The 26,838-nt window shown below is 47.5% G+C and overlaps 2 protein-coding genes across 3 annotated transcripts in view; one reads left to right on the top strand and one right to left on the bottom strand.

Moving 5' to 3' along the window:
- Window positions 1–8,427, top strand: part of LOC117252579 (gelsolin-like) — a 24,253-nt gene extending 15,826 nt beyond the window's left edge. For both annotated transcript variants that reach the window (XM_078171110.1, XM_078171111.1), the window contains 8 exons: window positions 4–137; window positions 1,909–1,999; window positions 2,115–2,285; window positions 6,715–6,889; window positions 6,982–7,103; window positions 7,787–7,864; window positions 7,946–8,006; window positions 8,190–8,427. In XM_078171110.1, the coding sequence (XP_078027236.1) occupies window positions 4–137; window positions 1,909–1,999; window positions 2,115–2,285; window positions 6,715–6,889; window positions 6,982–7,103; window positions 7,787–7,864; window positions 7,946–8,006; window positions 8,190–8,353 (996 nt within the window). In that variant the 3' untranslated portion in view covers window positions 8,354–8,427. The remainder of the gene's footprint in view (window positions 1–3; window positions 138–1,908; window positions 2,000–2,114; window positions 2,286–6,714; window positions 6,890–6,981; window positions 7,104–7,786; window positions 7,865–7,945; window positions 8,007–8,189) is intronic.
- A 57-nt stretch (window positions 8,428–8,484) lies between these two features.
- On the bottom strand, window positions 8,485–26,164 carry dab2ipa (DAB2 interacting protein a). The gene is made up of 18 exons (XM_033618851.2): window positions 25,539–26,164; window positions 17,167–17,311; window positions 16,894–17,066; window positions 16,541–16,812; window positions 16,213–16,421; window positions 15,725–15,869; window positions 15,471–15,615; window positions 15,038–15,274; window positions 13,897–14,086; window positions 13,577–13,812; window positions 13,191–13,282; window positions 12,600–13,088; window positions 12,061–12,335; window positions 11,796–11,909; window positions 11,566–11,688; window positions 11,400–11,479; window positions 11,230–11,317; window positions 8,485–11,098 (listed from the first exon to the last, which is right to left on the bottom strand). The coding sequence occupies exons 2-18, from the start codon at window positions 17,302–17,304 to the stop codon at window positions 10,928–10,930; spliced, it is 3,177 nt and encodes a 1,058-aa protein (XP_033474742.1). The 5' UTR covers window positions 17,305–17,311; window positions 25,539–26,164; the 3' UTR covers window positions 8,485–10,927.
- Window positions 26,165–26,838: the final 674 nt, after the last annotated feature.

The following is a 26,838-nucleotide window of genomic DNA, read 5'->3' as shown; positions in this document are numbered from 1 at the left end:
TAGATCTGGCGTGTTGAAAGATCAGAGAAGGTCCCGGTGGACTCGTCAGTCTTCGGTCAGTTCTATGGAGGAGACAGTTACATCATCCTCTATCAGTACCAACACGACAGCAGACAAGGACATATCATCTACATCTGGTGAGACACCACGTCTCTAATAACAGTTTGGACTGGGTCTAGTTGGACTGTAAAAGATAAGATAACATAAACTTTATTGTCCCAAGTGGGAAATTTGTTTTGGGCACATAGTGTAGCTAGGATAGCTAGGGTAGTGGATCCACAGCAGTAGGCCCCCCACCACTGTGACTGGGGTGGAGGGGTGTATTTGTTTATTAAGTAGTAGATGGAAGTGGGGATAAAGAACAGTTTAAAACGGTTACTCTTAAGTCTGCTGGCTCTGTAGCGCCTCCCCAATGGTAACAGTTCATATTTGAAAAAAAGAACATGTGAGGGGTCACTCACGATTTTTTTGGCTTGTCTGACTACCCTCATAAAGTGACTGGAGAGACTGGAGTTGGTCATGTTTCCCCATTAACTTCATGGCAGTTGTCACCATTTCTTGAGGTCTAGCCTCACACTGGACTGTAAGGGAGCTGAACCACACTGTCATACCATATAATGCTTGCTAATACGGCATTGTAGAATGTTAACATGATCTCAGTTCAGACCTCAAACAGCCACAGCTAACACACCAAATCTGCTAATGTGTTACGCAAGTGGTTGACATGAACGCTCCAGCTCAGATTATTAGCCAACATTAGTCCTGGGTGTTTGTATGAGGACACCTGTTGCTGTTATCAATAATCATAGGGTCATGAGCTACAGTTCCCTCAGGGTTGAAGATCATCTCTTTAGTTTGTTTCGTGTTTGATACAAGATCATCACACCAGGTCTTAAAGTGGCCATCTCACTGTGTATAGATGGACTGGGTCTAGTTGGACTGGATCTAGATGGACTGGATCTAGTTGGACTGGGTCTAGATAGACTGGATCTAGTTGGACTGGGTCTAGTTGGACTGGGTCTAGATGGAGCGGCTCTAGTTGAACTAGGTCTAGTTGGACTGGGTCTAGATGGAGTGGCTCTAGTTGGACTGGGTCTAGATGGACTGGATGTAGTTGGACTGGGTCTAGATGGAGCGGCTCTAGTTGAACTGGGTCTAGATGGACTGGATCTAGTTGGACTGGGTCTAGATGGAGTGGCTCTAGTTGTACTGGGTCTAGTTGGACTGGATCTAGTTGGACTGGATCTAGTTGGACTGGGTCTAGTTGGACTGGGTCTAGTTGGACTTGGTCTAGATAGACTGGATCTAGTTGGACTTGGTCTAGATAGACTGGATCTAGTTGGACTGGGTTAGTTGGACTGGGTCTAGTTGGACTGGGTCTAGATGGACTGGGTCTAGTTGGACTGGGTCTAGATAGACTGGATCTAGTTGGACTGGGTCTAGATAGACTGGATCTAGTTGGACTGGGTCTAGTTGGACTGGGTCTAGATGGACTGGGTCTAGTTGGACTGGGTCTAGATGGACTTGGTCTAGATAGACTGGATCTAGTTGGACTTGGTCTAGATAGACTGGGTCTAGTTGGACTGGGTCTGGTTGGACTGGGTCTAGATGGACTGGGTCTAGTTGGACTGGGTCTAGATAGACTGAATCCAGTTGGACTGGGTCTAGTTGGACTGGGTCTAGATGGAGCGGCTCTAGTTGAACTGGGTGTAGTTGGACTGGGTCTAGATGGAGCGGCTCTAGTTGAACTGGGTCTAGTTGGACTGGGTCTGGTTCAGGTGTGCTCAGGTGTGATCAGGTGCAAGGCGGCTCCCCCTGGTGTCGGTGTCTGTTTCAAATGTGACATCAACATCCTTCAACCTTTAAAGTTACACCATGTTAATATTCAGTATGTGTCTCTGTCCTCAGGCAGGGGGCGGAGTCCAGTCAGGATGAGGTCGGAGCGTCGGCCCTGTTGGCGATAGCTTTGGATGATGAAATGGGCGGGGCAGCTGTACAGGTACAGTGACTGGGAGCACTACACCCACTTATTGTTATCATCATTAATCCTCCAGACTCTGACTGTAACCCTCTGGACCATGACCTGGTCGTCTCTCGTCGGTCTGCCTGTGCAGGTTCGTGTGATACAGGGCAAAGAGCCCGCCCACCTCATGAGTCTGTTTGGAGGAAAACCAATGGTGGTGTACAAGGGTGGGACTTCCAGAGAGGGCGGCCAATCAGAGGTGGCAGATACCCGTCTGTTTCAGGTTCGAGCCAATCCAGCGGGAGACACCAGAGCTGTGGAGGTGAGACAGAAAACCAGAGTCAGAGTCTGAGTTACACCAGTGTAACCAGTGTTATCCCAGTATCACCAGTATAACCAGTGTTAGTCCAGCACAACCAGTATAACCAGTGTTAGTCCAGTATCACCAGTATAACCAGTGTTAGTCCAGCACAACCAGTATAACCAGTGTTAGTCCAGGATCACAAGTATAATCATCAGTGTTAGTCCACTATAAGCAGTGTTAATCCAGTATAACCAGTGTTAGTCCAGTATAACCAGTATAACCAGTGTTAGTCCAGGATCACCAGTATAATCAGTGTTAGTCCACTATAAGTAGTGTTAGTCCAGTATAACCAGTGTTAGTCCACTATAAGCAGTGTTAGTCCAGTATAACCAGTGTTAGTCCACTATAAGCAGTGTTAGTCCAGTATAACCAGTGTTAGTCCAGCACAACCACTATAACCAGTGTTAGTCCACTATAAGCAGTGTTAGTCCAGTATAACCAGTGTTAGTCCACTATAAGCAGTGTTAGTCCAGTATAACCAGTGTTAGTCCAGTATAACCAGTGTTAGTTCAGTATAACCAGTATAACCAGTGTTAGTCCAGGATCACCAGTATAATCAGTGTTAGTCCAGTATAACCAGTATAACCAGTGTTAGTCTAGTATAATCAGTGTTAGTCCAGTATAACCAGTATAACCAGTGTTAGTCTAGTATAACCAATGTTGGTCCAGTATAACCAGTGTTAGTCCAGTATAAACAATATAACCAGCGTTAGTCCAGTATAAACAATATAACCAGTGTTAGTCCAGTATAAACAATATAACCAGCGTTAGTCCAGTATAACCAGTATAACTAGTGTTAGTCTAGTATAACCAATGTTGGTCCAGTATAACCAGCGTCAGTCCAGTATAAACAATATAACCAGTGTCAGTCCAGTACAACCAGTGTAACCAGTGTTAGTCCAGTATAACCAGTATAACCAATGTTGGTCCAGTATAAATAATATAACCAGTGTTAGTCCAGTATAAACAATATAACCAGCGTTAGTCCAGTATAACCAGTATAACTAGTGTTAGTCTAGTATAACCAATGTTGGTCCAGTATAACCAGCGTCAGTCCAGTATAAACAATATAACCAGCGTCAGTCCAGTACAACCAGTGTAACCAGTGTTAGTCCAGTATAACCAATGTTGGTCCAGTATAACCAGCATCAGTCCAGTATAAACAATATAACCAGTGTTAGTCCAGTATAAACAATATAACCAGCGTTAGTCCAGTATAAACAATATAACCAGTGTTAGTCCAGTATAAACAATATAACCAGCGTCAGTCCAGTACAACCAATGTAACCAGTGTTAGTCCAGTATAACCAGTATAACCAGTGTTAGTCCAGCACAACCAGTATAACCAGTGTTAGTCCAGGATCACCAGTATAATCAGTATAATCAGTGTTAGTCCACTATAAGCAGTGTTAGTCCAGTATAACCAGTGTTAGTCCAGTATAACCAGTATAACCAGTGTTAGTCCAGGATCACCAGTATAATCAGTGTTAGTCCACTATAAGCAGTGTTAGTCCAGTATAACCAGTGTTAGTCCAGGATCACCAGTATAATCAGTGTTAGTCCACTATAAGCAGTGTTAGTCCAGTATAACCAGTGTTAGTCCAGTATAACCAGTGTTAGTCCAGCACAACCAGTATAACCAGTGTTAGTCCAGGATCACCAGTATAATCAATGTTAGTCCACTATAAGCAGTGTTAGTCCAGTATAACCAGTATAACCAGTGTTAGTCTAGTATAACCAGTGTTAGTCCAGGATCACCAGTATAATCAGTGTTAGTCCACTATAAGCAGTGTTAGTCCAGTATAACCAGTATAACCAATGTTGGTCCAGTATAACCAATGTTGGTCCAGTATAACCAGCGTTAGTCCAGTATAAACAATATAAACAGCGTTAGTCCAGTATAAACAATATAACCAGTGTTAGTCCAGTATAAACAATATAACCAGTGTTAGTCCAGTATAACCAGTATAACTAGTGTTAGTCTAGTATAACCAGTATAACCAGTATAACCAATGTTGGTCCAGTATAACCAGCGTTAGTCCAGTATAAACAATATAACCAGTGTTAGTCCAGTATAAACAATATAACCAGTGTTAGTCCAGTATAAACAATATAAACAGTGTTAGTCCAGTATAACCAGTATAGCTAGTGTTAGTCTAGTATAACCAGTATAACCAGTATAACCAATGTTGGTCCAGTATAACCAGCGTTAGTCCAGTATAAACAATATAACCAGTGTTAGTCCAGTATAAACAATATAACCAGCGTCAGTCCAGTATAAACAATATAACCAGTGTTAGTCCAGTATAAACAATATAACCAGTGTTAGTCCAGTATAAACAATATAACCAGCGTCAGTCCAGTACAACCAATGTAACCAGTGTTAGTCCAGTATAACCAGTATAACCAGTGTTAGTCCAGCACAACCAGTATAACCAGTGTTAGTCCAGGATCACCAGTATAATCAGTGTTAGTCCACTATAAGCAGTGTTAGTCCAGTATAACCAGTGTTAGTCCACTATAAGCAGTGTTAGTCCAGTATAACCAGTGTTAGTCCAGGATCACCAGTATAATCAGTGTTAGTCCACTATAAGCAGTGTTAGTCCAGTATAACCAGTGTTAGTCCACTATAAGCAGTGTTAGTCCAGTATAACCAGTGTTAGTCCAGCACAACCAGTATAACCAGTGTTAGTCCAGGATCACCAGTATAATCAATGTTAGTCCACTATAAGCAGTGTTAGTCCAGTATAACCAGTGTTAGTCTAGTATAACCAGTGTTAGTCCAGGATCACCAGTATAATCAGTGTTAGTCCACTATAAGCAGTGTTAGTCCAGTATAACCAGTGTTAGTCTAGTATAAACAGTGTTAGTCCAGTATAACCAGTATAACTAGTGTTAGTCTAGTATAACCAATGTTGGTCCAGTATAACCAGCATTAGTCTAGTATAAACAGTGTTAGTCCAGTATAACCAGTATAACTAGTGTTAGTCTAGTATAACCAGTGTTAGTCCAGTATAACCAGTGTTAGTCTAGTATAAACAGTGTTAGTCCAGTATAACCAGTATAACTAGTGTTAGTCTAGTATAACCAATGTTGGTCCAGTATAACCAGTATAACCAGCGTTAGTCCAGTATAAACAATATAAACAGCGTTAGTCCAGTATAAACAATATAACCAATGTTAGTCCAGAATAAACAATATAACCAGTGTTAGTCCAGTATAACCAGTATAACTAGTGTTAGTCTAGTATAACCAGTATAACCAGTATAACCAATGTTGGTCCAGTATAACCAGCGTTAGTCCAGTATAAACAATATAACCAGTGTTAGTCCAGTATAAACAATATAACCAGCGTTAGTCCAGTATAAACAATATAACCAGTGTTAGTCCAGTATAAACAATATAAACAGTGTTAGTCCAGTATAACCAGTATAGCTAGTGTTAGTCTAGTATAACCAGTATAACCAATGTTGGTCCAGTATAACCAGCGTTAGTCCAGTATAAACAATATAACCAGTGTTAGTCCAGTATAAACAATATAACCAGCGTTAGTCCAGTATAAACAATATAACCAGCATTAGTCCAGTATAAACAATGTAACCAGTGTTAGTCCAGTATAAACAATATAACCAGTGTTAGTCCAGTATAAACAATATAACCAGCGTTAGTCCAGTATAACCAGTATAACCAGCGTCAGTCCAGTATAAACAATATAACCAGTGTTAGTCCAGTATAAACAATATAACCAGCGTCAGTCCAGTACAACCAATGTAACCAGTGTTAGTCCAGTATAACCAGTATAACCAGTGTTAGTCCAGCACAACCAGTATAACCAGTGTTAGTCCAGGATCACCAGTATAATCAGTATAATCAGTGTTAGTCCACTATAAGCAGTGTTAGTCCAGTATAACCAGTGTTAGTCCAGTATAACCAGTATAACCAGTGTTAGTCCACTATAAGCAGTGTTAGTCCAGTATAACCAGTGTTAGTCCAGCACAACCAGTATAACCAGTGTTAGTCCAGGATCACCAGTATAATCAATGTTAGTCCACTATAAGCAGTGTTAGTCCAGTATAACCAGTATAACCAGTGTTAGTCTAGTATAACCAGTGTTAGTCCAGGATCACCAGTATAATCAGTGTTAGTCCACTATAAGCAGTGTTAGTCCAGTATAACCAGTGTTAGTCTAGTATAAACAGTGTTAGTCCAGTATAACCAGTATAACTAGACTAACTAGTGTTAGTCTAGTATAACCAATGTTGGTCCAGTATAACCAGCGTTAGTCCAGTATAAACAATATAAACAGCGTTAGTCCAGTATAAACAATATAACCAGTGTTAGTCCAGTATAACCAGTATAACCAGTGTCTCTGCGGTGTTGTCCTCAGGTGGATCCGTCCTCGCCCAGTCTGAACTCCAGTGACGTGTTCCTTCTGGTCTCTTCTGGTGGATCGTGGATGTGGAGAGGGGGGAGCAGCAGCTCAGCCGAAGCTCAGGGAGCTGAACACTTGGCTGGACTCCTGCAGGTGACCCCCACCCAGCTGGAGGAGGGTGAGGAGGAAGGTGAGGGGCCGGGGTCATGGAGGTCTTGGAGGTGATGCTTGGTCAACGATGAACTCTGTTGAACCTGAATGGAGAGTTTCTCTGTGTTACAGGTGCATTTTGGGATGCACTGGGGGGGCAGGAGGACTACTGTCACTACCCCCGTCTGAAGAACAACATGGAGGCTCATCCTCCTCGTCTGTTTGCCTGCTCCAACAAGACCGGAAACTTCCTGGTGTGTACCAAGGCTATTCAAGAGAAGGCTGAGACACGGGGTCAAACATGGGGGGATTGCACATGTGCAGTAAAATCTGGTCTGCAATTCCTCAAAGGCTCAGTAGATGGCGTGAGACCGTGGAATAAGGGGGATGTGCATGCATGTCATTTTCACAGCTTATTACTGGACTGTCACTGGTGGCCTGCGTTGTGGGCGAGAATGACAGAGATGCAATTCCGACAACTTCAGGCAGCCGCCGTCCAAAAGTCCAAGCAGACCGCACCAAGCGCACTCCTTGATCGCCTGAGTGGATCCTGCGCTTTTTATCTAGCGCCCCTGCTGTCACCCTCCAGCATCGCAGCTCAAGTTACACTGCGCATGTGCAATCCCCCCATGTTTGACCCCGTGTCTCAGCCTTCTCTTGAATAGCCTTGGTGTGTACATCAGCCTGGTCACATGACCTGGTCACATGATCACAGTGGGTTCTATGTTGTTGGTTCACAACCCAAAAGAGGCTCAGTGTTTCCTGGTTACTGGTGGTTACACCAGCACTTTGAGATTGCTAAAATGTAAAGTGCAATACAAATAAAATTTATTATTATTATTACACTGCACAGTCTGTGCTAGGGTGGACTCAGGTGGTGTTACATCATCTCACTGTGTGTGTGTGTGTGTGTGTGTGTGCGTGTGTGTGTGTTCAGATGGAGGAGGTTCCAGGTGAGCTGACGCAGGATGACCTCGCCCCTGATGATGTCATGATCTTGGATACCTGGGACCAGGTGAGTCTCCAGCCATGACCATGGCTACACGTCTCGCCTGCCTGTCCTCTGTGTCTCCTCACTTCCCGTGTCCTCCTGCAGGTGTTTGTTTGGATCGGAAATGAAGCTCGTGAGGATGAGAAGACGGAGGCGACAGCGTCAGGTGAGACAGACAGGAAGTTAGCCTGAAAGAGAGACAGGAAGTTAGCAGGATAAATGTAGAAGCTAGAAAACTTCCTAACACTTTCTGTAGTTAAAATTATATTGCTAACAGCTAACAGCTAACTTTGTGTAGCTGTCACACCTGACTCCAGATGCTAACAGCTAACTGTGTGTGTGTGTGTAGCTGTCGGGTACCTGGAGAGTGACCTGGCTGACAGAGACCCTCGGACCCCGATTGTGACGGTGAAACAGGGCTTTGAACCGCCGACCTTCACCGGCTGGTTCCTTGGCTGGAACCAAGAGTACTGGAGCGACGACCCGCTGGAGCGCGCCACTGCGGGCCTGTGACAGACTGACATCACTTCCTGTTCACACCTGTGTGTCACTGCTTTGATCTGATAAATAAACCATGTGTGTCATCAGTGGTGTGTGTGTGTGTGTGTATGTGTGAGTGTGAGTGATCTCCAAGGTAACAGTCAGGTCGTTAATAGTTTATTGGAGCATCTCTTTATAAATACAGATGATAAATAACAAGAACAGAGACAGAAGCCACAGTGAACACCGCAGAATCCTACACAGTCCAGCAGAGTCCAGTATAGAGTCCAGTAGAGTCTAGATGGTCCAGCAGAGTCCAGTATAGAGTCCAGTAGAGTCTAGATGGTCCAGTAGAGTCCAGGGGAGCCTAGTTGAGTCAAGTATACAGTCCAGTAGAGTCCATTAGAGCCCAGATGGGTCTAGTAGAGTTCATTTGAGTTCAGCAGAGTTCAGATGGGTCCAGGACAGCAGATGTGCGTGTGTTCACAAACAATTCATCACAATTTAAAGTTTTTACTGTTTTACAATAAAATCTGTTGTTTACATTAAAATCCGTAAATTCTCTGAAACACAAACTAACGTCAAACTCTTTCAACGCTACGGAAGCCCAGAGCAGCCAACACATGGAGCTAGGCTAACACTTCCCCCTGCTTCCAGTCTTTGTGCTAACCTAGGCTAACCTGGACCTGATCTGAGTCTGAGACAAATGTGTCGCACTGTTCCTTTAAGACAAAATCTAAACACAAAGAGCCTAAAAAAAGATCAATATATTCAAACTGTTGACGCATCGTCTCTTTAAATAAAGTTTCACTTTGTCAGCTAAACACCAGAGCCATATACAGGTGGGGTTGGTCCAACTGGACTGATCCTCATACGTGAATGTGTGACTGAACCAGAGCCTTGTAGAGCAGGAGCTGTTCCAGTCCGTCCAATCAGAGCAGAGCTATTTACACTGAGAGTTCCAACAATTGGACCAGAGCCATTTACAGGTGGAGCTGAGCGATCAGAGAGACGTGCAGTCTGTTGGAAGTTTCTGGCTCTCAGCAGGAAGTACCAAAAGGAAACAGGATATGATGTCAGACTTTGTAAGATGTTCAAAAAGGAAACATGCAAACAAATACAGGGACTGCATCCCAAGTCTCTTAAAATTACTGCTAACCACCTTATCTAGCCATCTTAGCTAACTGTTTAGTCCCTCCCACTTAGGAAAACATGTAAGGAGTTAGGAGTGAGGAGCGAGGATTGCTGATTAAGAGACATGAGATGGCCTTACTCTGAAGCATCACGTAAAGCGACGTCCTATTCTGGTGACGGCGCGATAGCTGGATCTGCTGCATAACAGAGCCAGCGTTTGGCGTACATCCCAAGTCCCCCCCCCCCGGCATGACTGGTCACAGACTTTTGCATGTATTACCATTGTTATTGAGTCATTTGCCAAAGTTTGTCGCAATTAAAGAACGGTCTGTAGCCCTGCCACTGTCACTGTGATGAGCATCATTATCATTATTATTATCATCATTATCATTATCACTATTATTAAATCCACTCGCCATCATTCAACAAGTCGCTGAGTGAATAAGACATATCAGACCTGTCAGTCTACCTCAATCAATCAATTTTATTTATAAAGCCCAATATCACAAATCACAATTTGCCTCACAGGGCTTTACAGCATACGACATCCCTCTGTCCTTATGACCCTCACAGCTGATCAGGAAAAACTCCCCAAAAAACCCTTTAACGGGGAAAAAACGGTAGAAACCTCAGGAAGAGCAACTGAGGAGGGATCCCTCTTCCAGGACGGACAGACGTGCAATAGATGTCGTACAGAACAGATCAACATGATAAATTAACAGTAATCCGCATGACACAATGAGACAGAGAGAGAGAGACAGAGACAGAGAGAGAGAGAGAGATGCAGGACAGACGGTAATGACAGTAGCTTACAACAACATTAATGAAAGTAATATTAATCAATATTAATAATTAATATTACCTACAGGCTATTAAACATTATTCCACTCACATGACATGCAGGACAATTAATGATGGGCAAACCGTTACTCGTTACTCTTTGTAGTCACGTAGGCATGTGAATTACAGCGTGTCATTGCAAAGAATGCATGTAACGGGTACACTTGCACTGTTTCTCCGCCATCTCATTCAAATGAGACAGACGTAGGGGGCGGGTATTTATACGTCAGGGCCTCAAGCTGAAAAAGACTTCCTGTTAGGAAGCTCTCGTGTTACCTTACTCATCGCACCTAACAGATCCCTCCTAACTCCTAACACTAACTCCTTACTGGCAGGAATAAGAGACATGTGATGGCCTTAAAGATGGCGGACCTTGAACGACTTCCAGTTCAAGTCAGGAGTTAGGAGTTAGCAGTATACAATTAAGAGACTTGGGATGCAGTCAGGGACTGAGGGGTAACCTAGCAACAAGGGCGGAGTCAGGTCAGATCCACCTCTGTAGGAGGTGACAGTTGATTGACAGGTCTGTGGCGACTATGACAGCATTGATTGGTTGATTTAAAGGCGTGGTTAATGAGTAAGCCCCTCCTCCCGCCTGCAGTAAGAGCCAATCAGAGCTCAGCAGCCGGTCGCTCAGCAGTTGCCGGAGTTACGGAACTCTCCGTTCTCTGTGATCTGCAGAGATGACGTGTTGCTAGGAGACAGGCCGTTCCTCTGTGATGTCACAGCGTACCGCTCCTTCAGCTGAGTCAGAGCTGCCATTAGACGACTGTTCGCTGCATCGAGACTCGCTATCCTCTTCTCCTGAGAGACAGACGGACAGAGAGAGAGACAGACAGGAAGTTTATTTACATATCAAGAGAAGATGTCACAAAGTCACTGAGCAAGAACAAGCCTGAAAAGAGACAGACAGAGACAGACGGACAGACAGATACCTGCGCCTCTATGATCTTCTGTTTGGAGTCGACCACAGCCTGCATGTCAGAGTGATCCTTCTTCAGCTCCTCCTCCACAGCCATCAACCTACACACAGACACACAGGTGAGAAGTGACAGACAGGTGAGAGGAGACAGAAGTGGGGACAGACAGGTGTGTGGGGACAGACCTGCTGATGATGCTGTTCATCTGGAGGTCTTTATCATCCTGCAGTCTCCTCAGTCGACTCTCTGTGTCCTCCAGCCGCACCTGAGACACACATAGCAGAGTCATGTGACCATCAGGTGTGACGGACAGGTCAGGTGTGAGTCCAGGTGCTCAGGTGTGGGACTCACCTGGTACTCCTGCAGCATGCGTTGGTTCTGCTGATCCTGGACCAGCAGTCGGGCCTCACACTCGTCCTGACGCAATGCAGCAACTCGCAACTTCTCCTGCAGCAACGCAATCTCCTGCTGGTACTACACACACACACAAACACACACACACACACACACACACACACACACAGAGTGTCAGACCCACTAAAACCAGTTCAGACCCAGTAGAACCAGTAAGAGTCTCCTACCTTCTCTATGAGGGCATCATCATGACGATCATCCTCTGTCTCGCCGTAGGAGGAGGCGGAGTTCATGTTGAGCAGCCAGGCAGCGGTGCGGTCCAAGGCACAGGGGGACGGAGCCTGAACACACACACACACACACACACACACACACACATATATATATATATATATATATATACACAGTTACACACTGCGCCTGTCCGTCATCTCCATGACAACACCTCTAATCACCAGCGGGGATAGGTTACCATGGTAACCGCCCCGTTACCTTGGCAGCAGGGCGTTGTTTCTCGGGGCTGTCCCCTTTAGATGATGATGATGTCTGTCTGAGTCGCGACTGACCGCTGCTTGGCCAATCAGGACTTGATGACATCATGCTGCCAGAGGCGGGGCGAGGAGGGTAGGCGGAGCCTCCACCACCGCTGAGCATGCTGGGAGGTGTCCGACCACGAGGAGGTCCCGGCGGAGCAGAGGAGGGGGGAGGAGGCTGATCGATGCGTCTCTGAGGACCTGAGGAGCTCTGACGAATGGGGGCGGAGCTACCTGAGGAGCAACAACAGTGACATCATCAGAATCATCCCATCAGAGAGCTGCACATGTTGTACCACCAGCCTGTTGCTATAGATAGAAACCAGTAGACACTGAGTCCCTCCAGGTGGATGTCCAACAGGACGAGTGTCTCACTGTGTCCACCTGAAGGGACTCACCTCAGCACCTCCTAATGGAGCCTTAAGCTCCGCCCACAGTGAGTGGTGTGTTCTCATGTGGGAGGAGCTTTGTTTAGGACATTAAAGTGACTTCCTGTACCTGTGAGCGTCTCCGACAGAGACAGAGCGCGTCTCGAGTATTCCTCGCCACTGCTGCTGCTCGACATGGCCGACATCCTCTCCCCCCTCTCGCCCCCTCCCAGCCCCACAGACATCTGGGTAAGAAACGCAGGTTTGGTTGCCATGGCGTTCCTGTCTTCGGCATTTCCCTGCGACCCCGCCGAGCCGTCTGAGGGTGTGGCGTCTGTCTGCTGCTGGTGCTGCTGCTGTGGTTGCCGTGGTGACGTGGTGGTCATGTGATACACGGGGTTCTGGAAGGAGAGGGGGAGGAGCCCCGTCCTGCGCTGCCACTGGCTGTCGTCAAGGCCGTCACTAGGGGAGGAGTCTTGTAGGTCGACCAGAGACAGACTGCGGCTCTCATTGGTCAGCTCTGGCCCCTCCCTCCGGCCCCCATTGGCCATCTCAAACCCCCCCTCGTTCTCATTGGGCTCCGAGTACGATGAGCTTGGCGCTGGAGAGCCCTGCACGCCTGCAGGAAGTGACACCAGCAGGACAGGAAAGGTCAGATTCAGAGGTCAAAGGTCACAGACCGAGGTCAGAGGTTATGTGAGGGGTAAAGGTCAAAGGTCACCTGATGCGGGCTGCAGACTGGATCCTTTAGTGACGAAGAACAGATCTTTGTTTTCCGGAGTCGGAGACGGAAGTCTGGTGAAATCTACCAAACTAAACACACAAACACACACACACACACACACACACACACACACACACACACAGAGTTACACGCTGTGCCTGTCTGATGTCTCCATGACAACACCTCATCGTTAAGTCTTAATAATTATAATAATAAATGAATAATAAAATCTTATGTAAATAATCACTGATCATTGTTGTTTATTGATTGTTTATATAACAATGTGTTGCCCTGAAGCCCCACCCCCACTCAGCTGTGATTGGTCAGTGTTCCTTTTAGCAGAGATGCTGGATGCTAATGCTAACAGGAAACATGATGCTAACCCTCCGTCCAGTCCAACGCCGCCCTGCAGGCCGATGGAGGGATTACAGGTGGCCAGAGGAGGGGACAGAGGTGGGGACAGAGGGGGCGGAGACAGAGGTGGTGGGGACACCACACGCTGAGGCTCCGGAGAGGAAACAGATGCGCCCCCTGGATTAGCCACGCCCCCAGGGTTAGCCAGAGCCATCGACACTTCTCTGAGGATCCGAGGAAGAGGACCGAGCTTCGCCAGACACGACTGGAGAAAGACAAAGACAGAGACACCTCAGCTCACTCTCATATCTGCAAACTAAACATGAAGTCACCTGGTCAGGTGTGTTACCTGGTCGAGCTCGGTCAGCAAGGTGTGCAGGGTGGACAGCTCTCGGCCGAGGTCAATGTATCCGTCGAAGCCGGCGGTGTGGTTCAGTCCGTCAGGGTTGGAGATCTCCTGCAGGAAGCGCTGCATGCTGCTCCACTGACGCTCCACGAAGTCGTTCATGAACAACATGTACTCCTCCTTAGTCCCAAACCTGACGCACAGGGGAAACACACAGATGACGGGGGACACACACAGGTGACAGGGGACACGCACAGGGGACAGGGGACACACACAGGTGACAGGGGACACACACAGGGGACAGGTGACACACACAGGTGACACACACAAGTGACAGGGGACACACACAGGTGACAGGTGACACACACAGGGGACAGGGGACACACACAGGGGACACACACAGGTGACAGGTGACAGGTGACACACACAGGTGACACACACAGGTGACAGGTGACAGGTGACACACACAGGTGACACACACAGGTGACAGGTGACACACAAAGGGGACACACACAGGTGACAGGTGACACACACAGGTGACACACAGAGGTGACAGGTGACACACACAGGTGACACACACAGGTGACAGGTGACACACACAGGTGACACACACAGGGGAGGTGTGACACACACAGGTGACACACACAGGGGACAGGTGACACACACAGGTGACACACACACAGGTGACACACACAGGTGACACACACACAGGGGACAGGTGACACACACAGGTGACAGGTGACACACACAGGTGACAGGTGACAAGTATTGATACAGGTGAACAAACAATACAGGTATTCACCTAAAGGTCAAAGCACCTACCTCCTTCACAATAAAAGCCCTGCGGCTCCTTCACAATAAAAGTCCCTACCTCCTTTACAATAAGAGCTCTGTGGCTCCTTCACAATAAAAGCCCTGCGGCTCCTTCACAATAAAAGCCCTGCAGTTCCTTCACAATAAAAGCCCCAACCTCCTTTACAATAAGAGCCTGCAGCTCCTTCACAATAAAAGCCCTGCAGCTCCTTCATAATAAAAGCCCCAACCTCCTTTACAACAAAAGCCTGCGGCTCCTTCACAATAAAAGCCCCAACCTCCTTCACAATAAAAGCCCTGTAGCTGCTTCACAATAAGAGCGCAGACTCACTTGCTGAAGTTGGCGAGGTTCTGGATGACCTTGGCGATGAGAGTCAGAGTTCTTGCCGAGCGTTCGTCGGGGTACTCCTGCATCAGGTCGAACAGCGACGGTGACATCACAGCAGGACACAGGAAGCGCAGGAACAACGAGGCGCTGATGAGACGCTCGCTGATATCTGGTCGCCCCCGGTTACTGCACTCCTGTCGCCATGACGCAAACACTTCCTTCAGCTCCCGAGGGAAAACCCTGAGAGACGCCGGGGGGTGGAGTTATAGAGTGTGTGTTTACACTGTGTGTATTACAGAGTGTGTAGTGTGTGTACCTGTGTGTGTGTGTAGAGTGCGTAGTGTGTGTGTCTGTGTACCTGTGTGTATCACAGAGAGTGTAGTGTGTGTACAGTGTGTATTACAGAGTGTGTGTAATGTGTGTAGTGTGTGTGTACCTGTAGGAGTCGAGGATCTTGCAGAAGGCGAGCTCGCAGCACATCCTCAGGTTGGCCTGATGCTCAGAGAGGTCAGAGGTCGCACAGCGAGACGGGTCGACCTCACAGTTCTCGTCTGACTCATACAGAGCTTTGATGAACTCACCTGGACACACACACACACACATACACACAGGGCTCAGGTTAAAGCTCGGCCTCAGTGTGTGTGTAGTATGTTGTTGTGTATTGTGTGTAGTATATTGTGTGTTGTGTACCAAGGGCGTCCTGCAGGTACTTCTGTCCAATTAGCTTCAGGTATTCCTCGATGCTCTTTGTCGCCAGCGTGTTCTCTCTGAAGATCAGCTGGTCGTTGTCACGGCAACGGTCCACCTCTGACATCATCAGGTCAGTCAGGAAGTCCTGCAGAGAGGGAAAACTTTATTCAAAGCCTGTGGGCGTACAGAGGTCATGTGATGTGATGAGGTCACAGGAAGTTTGTGTGGTGATCTGATCAGGACTCAGGAGCTCCGGGTTTTTAAAGACACCTGAGAACAGACAGGTGAGTTCACCTGAAAACACCTGGTGGTTTTATTTTGAAGGCCAGGATCAGGATCCAGGTGAAATGGGCGGGGTGTATGTCAGATGTGGGGGCGGGGTTATGATGGTGGGCGGGGTGTATGTCAGATGTAGGAGCGGGGTTATGATGGTGGGCGGGGTGTATGTCAGGTGTAGGGGGCGGGGTTATTGTGATGGGCGGGTTTACCTTGGCCTTCCCAGTGCTGTGCAGGATGTGGACAAGCGCAGCGGCGAGCTCCTCTTTGGCTCTCAGACTGATGGAGGCCTCCAGCGTGTTGCAGAGCAGCAGGTAGTTGGAGCTGATGTACTCTGCAAACTCTTTGTACTGCTCCATCGGCAGGATGACGATACTCTGATAGCGAGCTTTGATCCGGACCGTCGGCACTGACGACTTACCTGAAACAGGAAACACCTCAAAATGATCATTTCTTCACTTCCTGTTTTCAGTTTGATTCATTCTCTAAAACCTTTTGACCTTTGACTTCAGTGACACAAACAAAGTCTGATCAACCTACCCCTGCTGGTACTGGGCGTGCTCACTGAGTACCACTTCTCCACAAGCTGTCTGCCTGTCACCATGGCGACAGGGATGTTGACCAACCCGACGTAGCTGCTCTTATCCTTCTTCCTCTTCCTGTCAGTGTCTTTGTACAGGTGGAGCGTGACGGCGCTGATGGAGGGCAGACTACTGAAGTCGAATCGTTCTCCCCAGAAGATGTTGTCTGTCTTCAGTTTACATGACGTCCGAGCGTAAAGACTGTCGTCCAGACACAGCTCGCAGAAATACCTGAAGTACACACACACTATTGTCACATACGGGTGTAGCCCATCCTACATGTTATAAAGATGCAAGGTGTAGTGCCCCCACCTTTTCTTAGCGGGAAGGTCCTTGGCCTCGATGACCCACACCGTCAGGACGTTCTCCACCCTCCTGCTGTTGTCCTTGTTGGGGTGGACGGCTCGTCTCAGGTTCTCCATCCATTTGTCTCGTTCTGCTGCCGAACGACAGGAGAAACACTTTGTCCCTGTGGTGGTGGTTACCTAGGAGACAAAGGGAGGAGGTTATCACCATGGAGACAAGGGGTGTGGTTAAGGTATGGGCGTGGCTGATATGTGGTTGTGGTCATGGTGGGCGTGTCACCTCGAAGCAGTAGTCCTGACCCAGCAGGGATGAGTGAACGGGTTTGATGATCACTGATTGGTCCATCCTGAGCTCCAGAGACGACACACAGCCGGTGCTTAGCAACGACTCCTGGCTACCACAACGCAGCCGCCGCATCACACACCTGAAAGACAGGTAACAGCCAATCACAGGAGGTGGAGAGGGGACGTAGGGAACTGATAACTGATATGTGACGTGATACTTTACTCAGGTGATCTGAGCTGTGTCTCCACATTATTCTCCCATCATACCTTACGTTATTATAGACGCAGCTTCCAGCACTGAACTGGAGCAGGTGTTTTCCTATTGTAACTGTTCGAAACAGTACGCTAACAGTACGCTAACGGTATGCTAGCAGTATGCTATTCCTCTTTTTTGGAGCTATTGTGAAATAAAACATGTGGAACACACTTCCTGTTCCACCTCAGATGGTATAACGTCATCACATCTCTGTCGTCTCTGACAGGCGTCTCAAAGCATCGGCTGTTTTCCTCTTTAACCAAGCATTAGCGATTAGCTTCCCCTGCTCCGTTAGCATATTGTTAAATTTAACAGAGCCTGAGCTAGCTCGCAGTAAATATCTACTCCTATCAGATGATTTATGATGTCTTATGACTCATAAACAGACAGAAACACATGACACAAACAGTTTACATAATTCAGATTTAATTTTAGCCCCATGTAAAGTTAAAAACCCTGTTTACCAGCTGACACCCAGATCGTCTGCCTTAATAACAGTATAGGCTTTTTATAACTGCAGACTTAATAAATCAGAGTTTTACTGAGTTGAGTGAAACATGACACTGAATTCAGCAGCAGAGCTCAGTAATATCAGTCATATAAAGTAGTGGTAAAACAAATAACATTCATTTTACATGATATAAAAGAATGAAGGTAAATCAGTAAGACTCAGAACAGATGACTAAACACTCAGTCCAGTGCGCTCTAATCTGATTGTGCCGTCGAGTGGACAGATATGGGAATATAATTTATACCAAATACTATTAAAACAGATTCCCCTCCGAAACTGGTGAAATGGTTTCACCCAATATTAAACCTCTTCAGACATCAGAAATGTTCATGTTAACAGGTTATTTCCTGTCATCCTAACGCACATTTGATGCTCGAAGACGTTTTATTTTAACCTGTTAAAGAGGCAACAGACAGCATTTTTTCCTAAATATATCATGATGAAAATAATGTGGGTTGCACAGGGTAGTGTCCACAGTAAAATCAGACTATCAGCGTTTACATAGGTTACTTAGTGGCTTTGCAATATTTGCAATAAGCTTCTGTTGTGTATTATGAAACTGGTCGGTCAGCCAATCAGGGACTGGAGCTGGTCCTTATGAGGAGTTGGGCATGAGATAGTTGAGTCACGAGCACAATGGCAGACGGACAAAGTTTGGAGACAAGTGAAAAACGGCCTAGCAAAAGAAAAGGAGCTCCTCTGTGTGAGGAGGCAAAGAAGAGCAAAAAGGAGAGTGATAAAAGAAGAGGAAAAACAAGAGTAAACCTCAGTCAGGCGTTCAAGAGATGGAGGGAGCTCCGTGACCAAAGAGGCTTCAAAACCCATGTCCAGCTAGCTTTCTTTCTAATGGATCAGTAAGTAACACGGCTAAATGTTAGCTAGACCAGAGAGGACTGTACTGTACTGTACTGGCTGCTAGTTCATTCCTAGCTGGCCAGCATCGCAAATCGCCGCAACCAGGGAGCGGGTAGCGAGTGTTGGTCGGCTGACATCCTGGTTGCCATTCTACGGCAGCCCTCGGACAGTGATACCCCCCTCCCTTCCTTCTGTTCTCTTCTCACAGAGGCAGCTATCCACGGACATCGCCCAGCTAAGTTACGCCCAGCTAAGTGAACACTGGACTTTCCACTGCAACGGCCTTAGACTGAGGAGCATCAAAATCAGTTAACGTTAGTCCACACAGCCCTCCGAAGTTGGCCTGGAGAGCAGGGAGATCATGTCGGTCACTGACCATAAATGTGAGGGCAGCCTTTGCAGCTACTGGGCACCCAGCATCTCCGACCGGGAGAGGTGGAGTAAAATCCTCTCCTCCGTTCCCGTTTGTCTGGTGAACGCCTCTCCTCTGTCAAAACACTCTGCCAGCAATTTAATAATATTGATGCCAGATGTAACATTTGAATATTTTAGTAGTAAGCCATGTTCTAAGCAGGATAATGTATAGTGAGCCGGTGACAGTTGAAAAATAACTTCGCTGTGTGTCGGGGTTCCATTCCCCTGTTGGGAGTTATTTTTCAACCGTCACCGGCTCACTATACATTATCCCTTATGTGAAAGGGAAAAAACGCTCGGCTGCTGGGAAACGTTGCCCTCCTGGGAGCCAAAACGCGTGCTCAAGTGTCCTCCTGGGAGCCAAAACACGCGCTAAAGTGTCCTCCTGGGAACCAAAAGGCCCACTAAAGTGCCCTCCTGGGAGCCAAAACGCGCGCTAAAGCGTCCTCCTGGGAGCCAAAAGGCCCACTAAAGTGCCCTCCTGGGAGCCAAAAGGCCCACTAAAGTGCCCTCCTGGGAGCCAAAAGGCCAACTAAAGTGCCCTCCTGGGAGCCAAAACGCGCGCTAAAGTGCCCTCCTGGGAGCCAAAAGGCCCACTAAAGTGCCCTCCTGGGGGCCAAAATGCGCACTGAAGTGCCCTCCTGGGAGCCAAGACATGCGCTAAAGTGTCCTCCTGGGAGCCAAAAGGCCCACTAAAGTGTCCTCCTGGGAGCCAAAAGGCCCACTAAAGTGCCCTCCTGGGAGCCAAGACATGCGCTAAAGTGTCCTCCTGGGAGCCAAAAGGCCCACTAAAGTGTCCTCCTGGGAGCCAAAAGGCCCACTAAAGTGCCCTCCTGGGAGCCAAGACATGCGCTAAAGTGTCCTCCTGGGAGCCAAAAGGCCCACTAAAGTGCCCTCCTGGGAGCCAAAAGGCCCACTAAAGTGCCCTCCTGGGAGCCAAGACATGCGCTAAAGTGCCTTTTTTTTTTTCTTTTCGCCCCTGCCCTTCAAAAAGCCTGTGCACGCCACTGGTGTCCACACACCTACTCATTCTATACATAGACGTATACTAGTGGCTTTACAGCCTACATTTTATTGATTATCTCTGATTCCCACGGTCAATTTGGTCATTGCGACAGTGCAAGCAACACCGCTGACGCTAGGTAGCGCCAAGCAAAAAAAAAAAAAAAAAAATCCTATCTGTTGCCTCTTTAAGAAAAATTATCGCCCCTCAGTGTTCCACAGTCAGCAGGACTGTCCACTGAAGTAATATCTGCACAGTGAGACCTGTTCATGACAGCACCAACCACCAGGATGTCACCAAGACAACACAACCCGCCCCACGTGTTACGTATGTCTGTTAGTTTGTGGTAAGCAATAGTCACGGCCGCACTGTTCATACCTACATAGTCACGGCCGCACTGTTCATACCTACGTACATATGTAGTCACATCCCCACTGTTCATACCTACGTTTGTACGTAGTCACAGCCCCACTGTTCATACCTACGTTTGTACGTAGTCACAGCCCCGCTGTTAATACCTACGTACATATGTAGTCACAGCCCCACTGTTCATACCTACGTTTGTACGTAGTCACAGCCCCGCTGTTAATACCTACGTACATATGTAGTCACAGCCCCACTGTTCATACCTACGTACGTACGTAGTCACAGCCGCACTGTTAATACCTACGTACGTACGTAGTCACAGCCCCACTGTTCATACCTACGTACATATGTAGTCACATCCCCACTGTTCATACCTACATACGTACGTAGTCACAGCCGCACTGTTAATACCTACGTACGTACGTAGTCACAGCCCCACTGTTAATACCTACGTACATATGTAGTCACATCCCCACTGTTCATACCTACGTACGTACGTAGTCACAGCCGCACTGTTAATACCTACGTACGTACGTAGTCACATCCCCACTGTTCATACCTACGTACGTACGTAGTCACAGCCCCACTGTTAATACCTACGTATGTATGTAGTCACAGCCGCACTGTTAATACCTACGTACGTACGTAGTCACAGCCCCACTGTTAATACCTACGTAGTCACAGCCGCACTGTTAATACCTACGTACGTACGTAGTCACAGCCCCACTGTTCATACCTACGTACGTACGTAGTCACAGCCGCACTGTTAATACCTACGTACGTACGTAGTCACAGCCCCACTGTTAATACCTACGTACGTACGTAGTCACATCCCCACTGTTCATACCTACGTACGTACATAGTCACAGCCCCACTGTTAATACCTACGTACATATGTAGTCACATCCCCACTGTTCATACCTACGTACATACGTAGTCACAGCCGCACTGTTAATACCTACGTACGTACGTAGTCACATCCCCACTGTTCATACCTACGTACATATGTAGTCACAGCCCCACTGTTCATACCTACGTATGTACGTAGTCACAGCCGCACTGTTAATACCTACGTACGTACGTAGTCACAGCCCCGCTGTTAATACCTACGTAGTCACAGCCCCACTGTTCATACCTACGTACGTACGTAGTCACAGCCCCACTGTTAATACCTACGTACGTACGTAGTCACAGCCCCACTGTTAATACCTACGTACATATGTAGTCACAGCCCCACTGTTCATACCTACGTACGTACGTAGTCACAGCCGCACTGTTAATACCTACATAGTCACATCCCCACTGTTCATACCTACGTACATATGTAGTCACAGCCCCACTTTTAATACCTACATAGTCACATCCCCACTGTTCATACCTACGTACATATGTAGTCACATCCCCACTGTTCATACCTACGTACATATGTAGTCACATCCCCACTGTTCATACCTACGTACATATGTAGTCACAGCCCCACTGTTCATACCTACGTACGTACGTAGTCACAGCCGCACTGTTCATACCTACGTACGTACATAGTCACAGCCCCACTGTTCATACCTACGTACATATGTAGTCACAGCCCCACTGTTCATACCTACGTACATATGTAGTCACAGCCCCACTGTTCATACCTACGTACGTACGTAGTCACAGCCCCGCTGTTAATACCTACGTAGTCACAGCCCCACTGTTCATACCTACGTACGTACGTAGTCACAGCCCCACTGTTAATACCTACGTACGTACGTAGTCACAGCCGCACTGTTCATACCTACGTACGTACATAGTCACAGCCCCACTGTTAATACCTACGTACGTACGTAGTCACAGCCCCACTGTTCATACCTACGTACGTACATAGTCACATCCCCACTGTTCATACCTACGTACATATGTAGTCACAGCCCCACTGTTCATACCTACGTACGTACGTAGTCACAGCCCCGCTGTTAATACCTACGTAGTCACAGCCCCACTGTTCATACCTACGTACGTACGTAGTCACAGCCCCACTGTTCATACCTACGTACGTACGTAGTCACAGCCGCACTGTTCATACCTACGTACGTACGTAGTCACAGCCCCACTGTTCATACCTACGTACGTACATAGTCACATCCCCACTGTTCATACCTACGTACATATGTAGTCACATCCCCACTGTTCATACCTACGTACATATGTAGTCACAGCCCCACTGTTCATACCTACGTACGTACGTAGTCACAGCCGCACTGTTAATACCTACGTACGTATGTAGTCACAGCCCCACTGTTAATACCTACGTAGTCACAGCCCCACTGTTAATACCTACATAGTCACATCCCCACTGTTCATACCTACGTACATATGTAGTCACAGCCCCACTGTTCATACCTACGTACGTACGTAGTCACAGCCGCACTGTTAATACCTACGTACGTACGTAGTCACAGCCGCACTGTTAATACCTACGTAGTCACAGCCCCACTGTTCATACCTACGTACGTACGTAGTCACAGCCTCACTGTTAATACCTACATAGTCACATCCCCACTGTTCATACCTACGTACATATGTAGTCACAGCCCCACTGTTCATACCTATGTACGTACGTAGTCACAGCCCCACTGTTAATACCTACGTACATATGTAGTCACAGCCCCACTGTTCATACCTACGTACATATGTAGTCACATCCCCACTGTTCAAACCTACGTACATATGTAGTCACAGCCCCACTGTTAATACCTACGTAGTCACAGCCCCACTGTTAATACCTACATAGTCACAGCCCCACTGTTCATACCTACGTACATATGTAGTCACAGCCCCACTGTTCATACCTACGTACGTACGTAGTCACAGCCCCACTGTTAATACCTACGTAGTCACAGCCCCACTGTTAATACCTACATAGTCACAGCCCCACTGTTCATACCTACGTACATATGTAGTCACAGCCCCACTGTTCATACCTACGTATGTACGTAGTCACAGCCGCACTGTTAATTCTTACGTACATACGTAGTCACAGCCCCACTGTTAATACCTACGTAGTCACAGCCCCACTGTTAATACCTACGTAGTCACAGCCCCACTGTTAATACCTACATAGTCACAGCCCCACTGTTCATACCTACGTACATATGTAGTCACAGCCCCACTGTTCATACCTACGTACGTACGTAGTCACAGCCGCACTGTTAATTGTTACGTACGTACGTAGTCACAGCCCCACTGTTAATACCTACGTAGTCACAGCCCCACTGTTAATACCTACGTAGTCACAGCCCCACTGTTAATACCTACATAGTCACAGCCTTAGACTTAGTAATGTGGAGTCAGTCACTGTCAGTTTGTTTCCACAGAGAACAGACTGTAGGCTGGTTATTTGTCACATGGGTGTAGCAGTCTGAAGAAGAAGGTTTATCATTAAGTAGGTATTCTGTTACACAGAATTTGCCTTGGTGTTTGGGGCATCAAATAAACATCCAGTAAACATTTAATAAACACAGGAAGAGGAAATAAAAAGAAAGGTAAAGTACTGCAACAGTAACGCCAGGTTCAAACTACACCACATCTTTGTCTGTTCCTACAGTCTGTGTCAGATCAGGTGATGGTGGAGTCATAAAATCTGTCCGTCCACAGGAAGTTCCTGCAGATGTTTCACAATAACAGCGTTTTTAGAAAATGCTGAAATTATAAGTGGCTTTTAATTTGAAACAAATACAGGAAGTGTTGAGTTTGAAATGATGGCATGATGCATTCAATTTATCAGGACAAACAGGAGCAGATTAAAAATAAAAACATCTGTTAATCTGTACGTAGTCACAGCCCGGTGTTGATCTGTACGTAGTCACAGCCCTGGTGTTGATCTGTACGTAGTCACAGCCCGGTGTTGATCTGTACGTAGTCACAGCCCTGGTGTTGATCTGTACGTACTCACAGCCCTGGTGTTGATCTGTACGTAGTCACAGCCCCGATGTTGATCTGTACGTAGTCACAGCCCCGGTGTACGTAGTCACAGCCCCGGTGTACATAGTCACAGCCCCGGTGTACGTAGTCACAGCCCCGGTGTTGATCTGTATGTAGTCACAGCCCCGGTGTACGTAGTCACAGCCCCGGTGTACGTAGTCACAGCCCCGGTGTTGATCTGTACGTAGTCACAGCCCCGGTGTTATTCTGTACGTAGTCACAGCCCCGGTGTTGATCTGTACGTAGTCACAGCCCCGGTGTTGATCTGTACGTAGTCACAGCCCCGGTGTTAATCTGTACGTAGTCACAGCCCCGGTGTTGATCTGTATGTAGCCACAGCCCCGGTGTTAATCTGTACGTAGTCACAGCCCAGCTGTTTTTTTGTTGTTGTTTTAATGTTTTCAGATGAAGTCATGTCGAGTCAACAAAGATGTGTCAGATGAAATTTAATATCTTTAAAAATACAGTCAAACATTTTTTGTCAAATTAAAACAGCTGATTATAAAAACACAGCTGACTGGGGGGGAACTGTGACCTCTGACACACACACACACACACACACACACACAGGTCTAAAGCCTTCAGGATGATCTGCTGTCCCTCCGTTAGCTTGTTAGCTCTGGTCATTATCTTAACGAGCTGCTTAATGTTAGCAGCTTACTGAGCTAATTCGCCAGGGACGTCTGAGTGTGTGTGTGTGTGTGTGTGTGTGTGTGTTAACATGGTTTAGCTGAACATTTTGGCTAACAGCGTGTGTCTATCTTAGCCACATGCTAACGTACCAGACTAGCTGTGTGCAGACTGAAGGCTAACACACACAAACGCAGCATGTATGGTCATGCAAATCAGGTAACGCAACCACCCCCCCTCCACACACACACACACACACACACACACACACACACACACACACACACACACACACACACTGCAGCTCATTTATCTGTTCAGAGGACAAAGGTTGTTTAATGCGTGCAGAGAGTCGGTGCAGATACTCACCGAGCATCCTGTGTGAATGCTGAGGAGGAGGAGGAGGAGGAGGAAGAGGAGGAGGAGGAGGAGGAGGAAGAGGAGGAGGAGGAGGAGGAGGAGAAGGAGAAGGATGGGGGGTTATGGATCCATGTTCTCCTTCGGAAGCAAGCAGCAGCAGCAGCAGGAGGAGGAGGAGGAGGAGAGAGGAAGGAAGATGGAGGACCTGCTGATCCTGATGCTGTTTGGTTGAAATGCTGAAGACTGTCTGTCTGTCTGTATCTGTCTGTGTCTGTCTGTCTGTCTGTCTGTGTCTGTCTGTTAGCTCGTTGCTATCGATGCTACACGGCTCAGCAGCTCTGTCTCTATGAGCCTCGACCTCCCTCTCTGTCAGCAGTGGCCCCTCCCCTGCAGTGAGGCTGCCCTACTTCCCCTCTCTTCTCCTCTCCTCATCTCCTCTCCTCTCCACTCCTCATCTCATCTCCTCTCCTCTCCTCATCTCCTCTCCTCTCCACTCTTCATCTCATCTCCTCTCCTCTCCTCTCCACTCCTCATCTCCTCTCCTCTCCACTCCTCCTCTCCTCTCCTCTCCACTCCTCCTCTCCTCTCCTCTCCTCTCGTCTCCTCTCCACTCCTCCTCTCCTCTCCACTCCTCCTCTCCTCTCCTCTCGTCTCCTCTCCACTCCTCCTCTCCTCTCCTCTCCACTCCTCCTCTCCTCTCCTCTCCTCTCCTCTCGTCTCCTCTCCACTCCTCCTCTCCTCTCCTCTCCTCTCGTCTCCTCTCCACTCCTCCTCTCCTCTCCTCTCCTCGCGTCTCCTCTCCACTCCTCCTCTCCTCTCCTCTCCTCTTCTCTCCACTCCTCCTCTCCTCTCCTCTCCTCTCCTCTCCTCTCCTCTTTCCTCTCAGTGCTCCCCCACCCTGTCTCAGTTCCTGTTGTACAGATGTGGTCTCAGCCCTCTCTGTCTTGAACCTGTTAAACGTGCATGTAGGAAAACAGTCAACCCTTCTTTCATGGTTACCATGGTGATACCCATCCAGTGACATCATCACAACCTCTCAACACTGTGTCAGTGATGGTTCGTCCCCCTGCAGGTGAGGTCCTCTCTGAGGGACACCACAGATTCTGGTCTGGTTCATCAAGACTACTCAGTGTCCCCCCCAGACAGTAACGCATCTCTGACTCCCACACCAGGTCTCCTTCTCCACCTGAGGGGGCGGGGCCAGCACCTCAAGGCCTACACCTGACAACACACCTGATGACACACCTGTGTTGCCCGGTCAGCTCAACAGAGAGGTACAACAATCTGAGGAGGTTTTAACAGCCTGACC

Source organism: Epinephelus lanceolatus, chromosome 9, assembly GCF_041903045.1.
Source record: "Epinephelus lanceolatus isolate andai-2023 chromosome 9, ASM4190304v1, whole genome shotgun sequence".
In the NCBI taxonomy this organism is placed as follows: Eukaryota; Metazoa; Chordata; class Actinopteri; order Perciformes; family Serranidae; genus Epinephelus; species Epinephelus lanceolatus.
This window is presented reverse-complemented; position numbering and strand designations above follow the sequence as displayed.

Coding starts and splice junctions, on each gene's coding strand:
- dab2ipa (XM_033618851.2), bottom strand. CDS start 17,304: ATGCGGCGGCTGCGTTGTGGTAGCCAGGAGTCGTTGCTAAGCACCGGC. Junction 17,067..17,166: donor GTCAGGACTACTGCTTCGAG/GTGACACGCCCA, acceptor TTTGTCTCCTAG/GTAACCACCACCACAGGGAC. Junction 11,910..12,060: donor AACAACGCCCTGCTGCCAAG/GTAACGGGGCGG, acceptor GTGTGTGTTCAG/GCTCCGTCCCCCTGTGCCTT.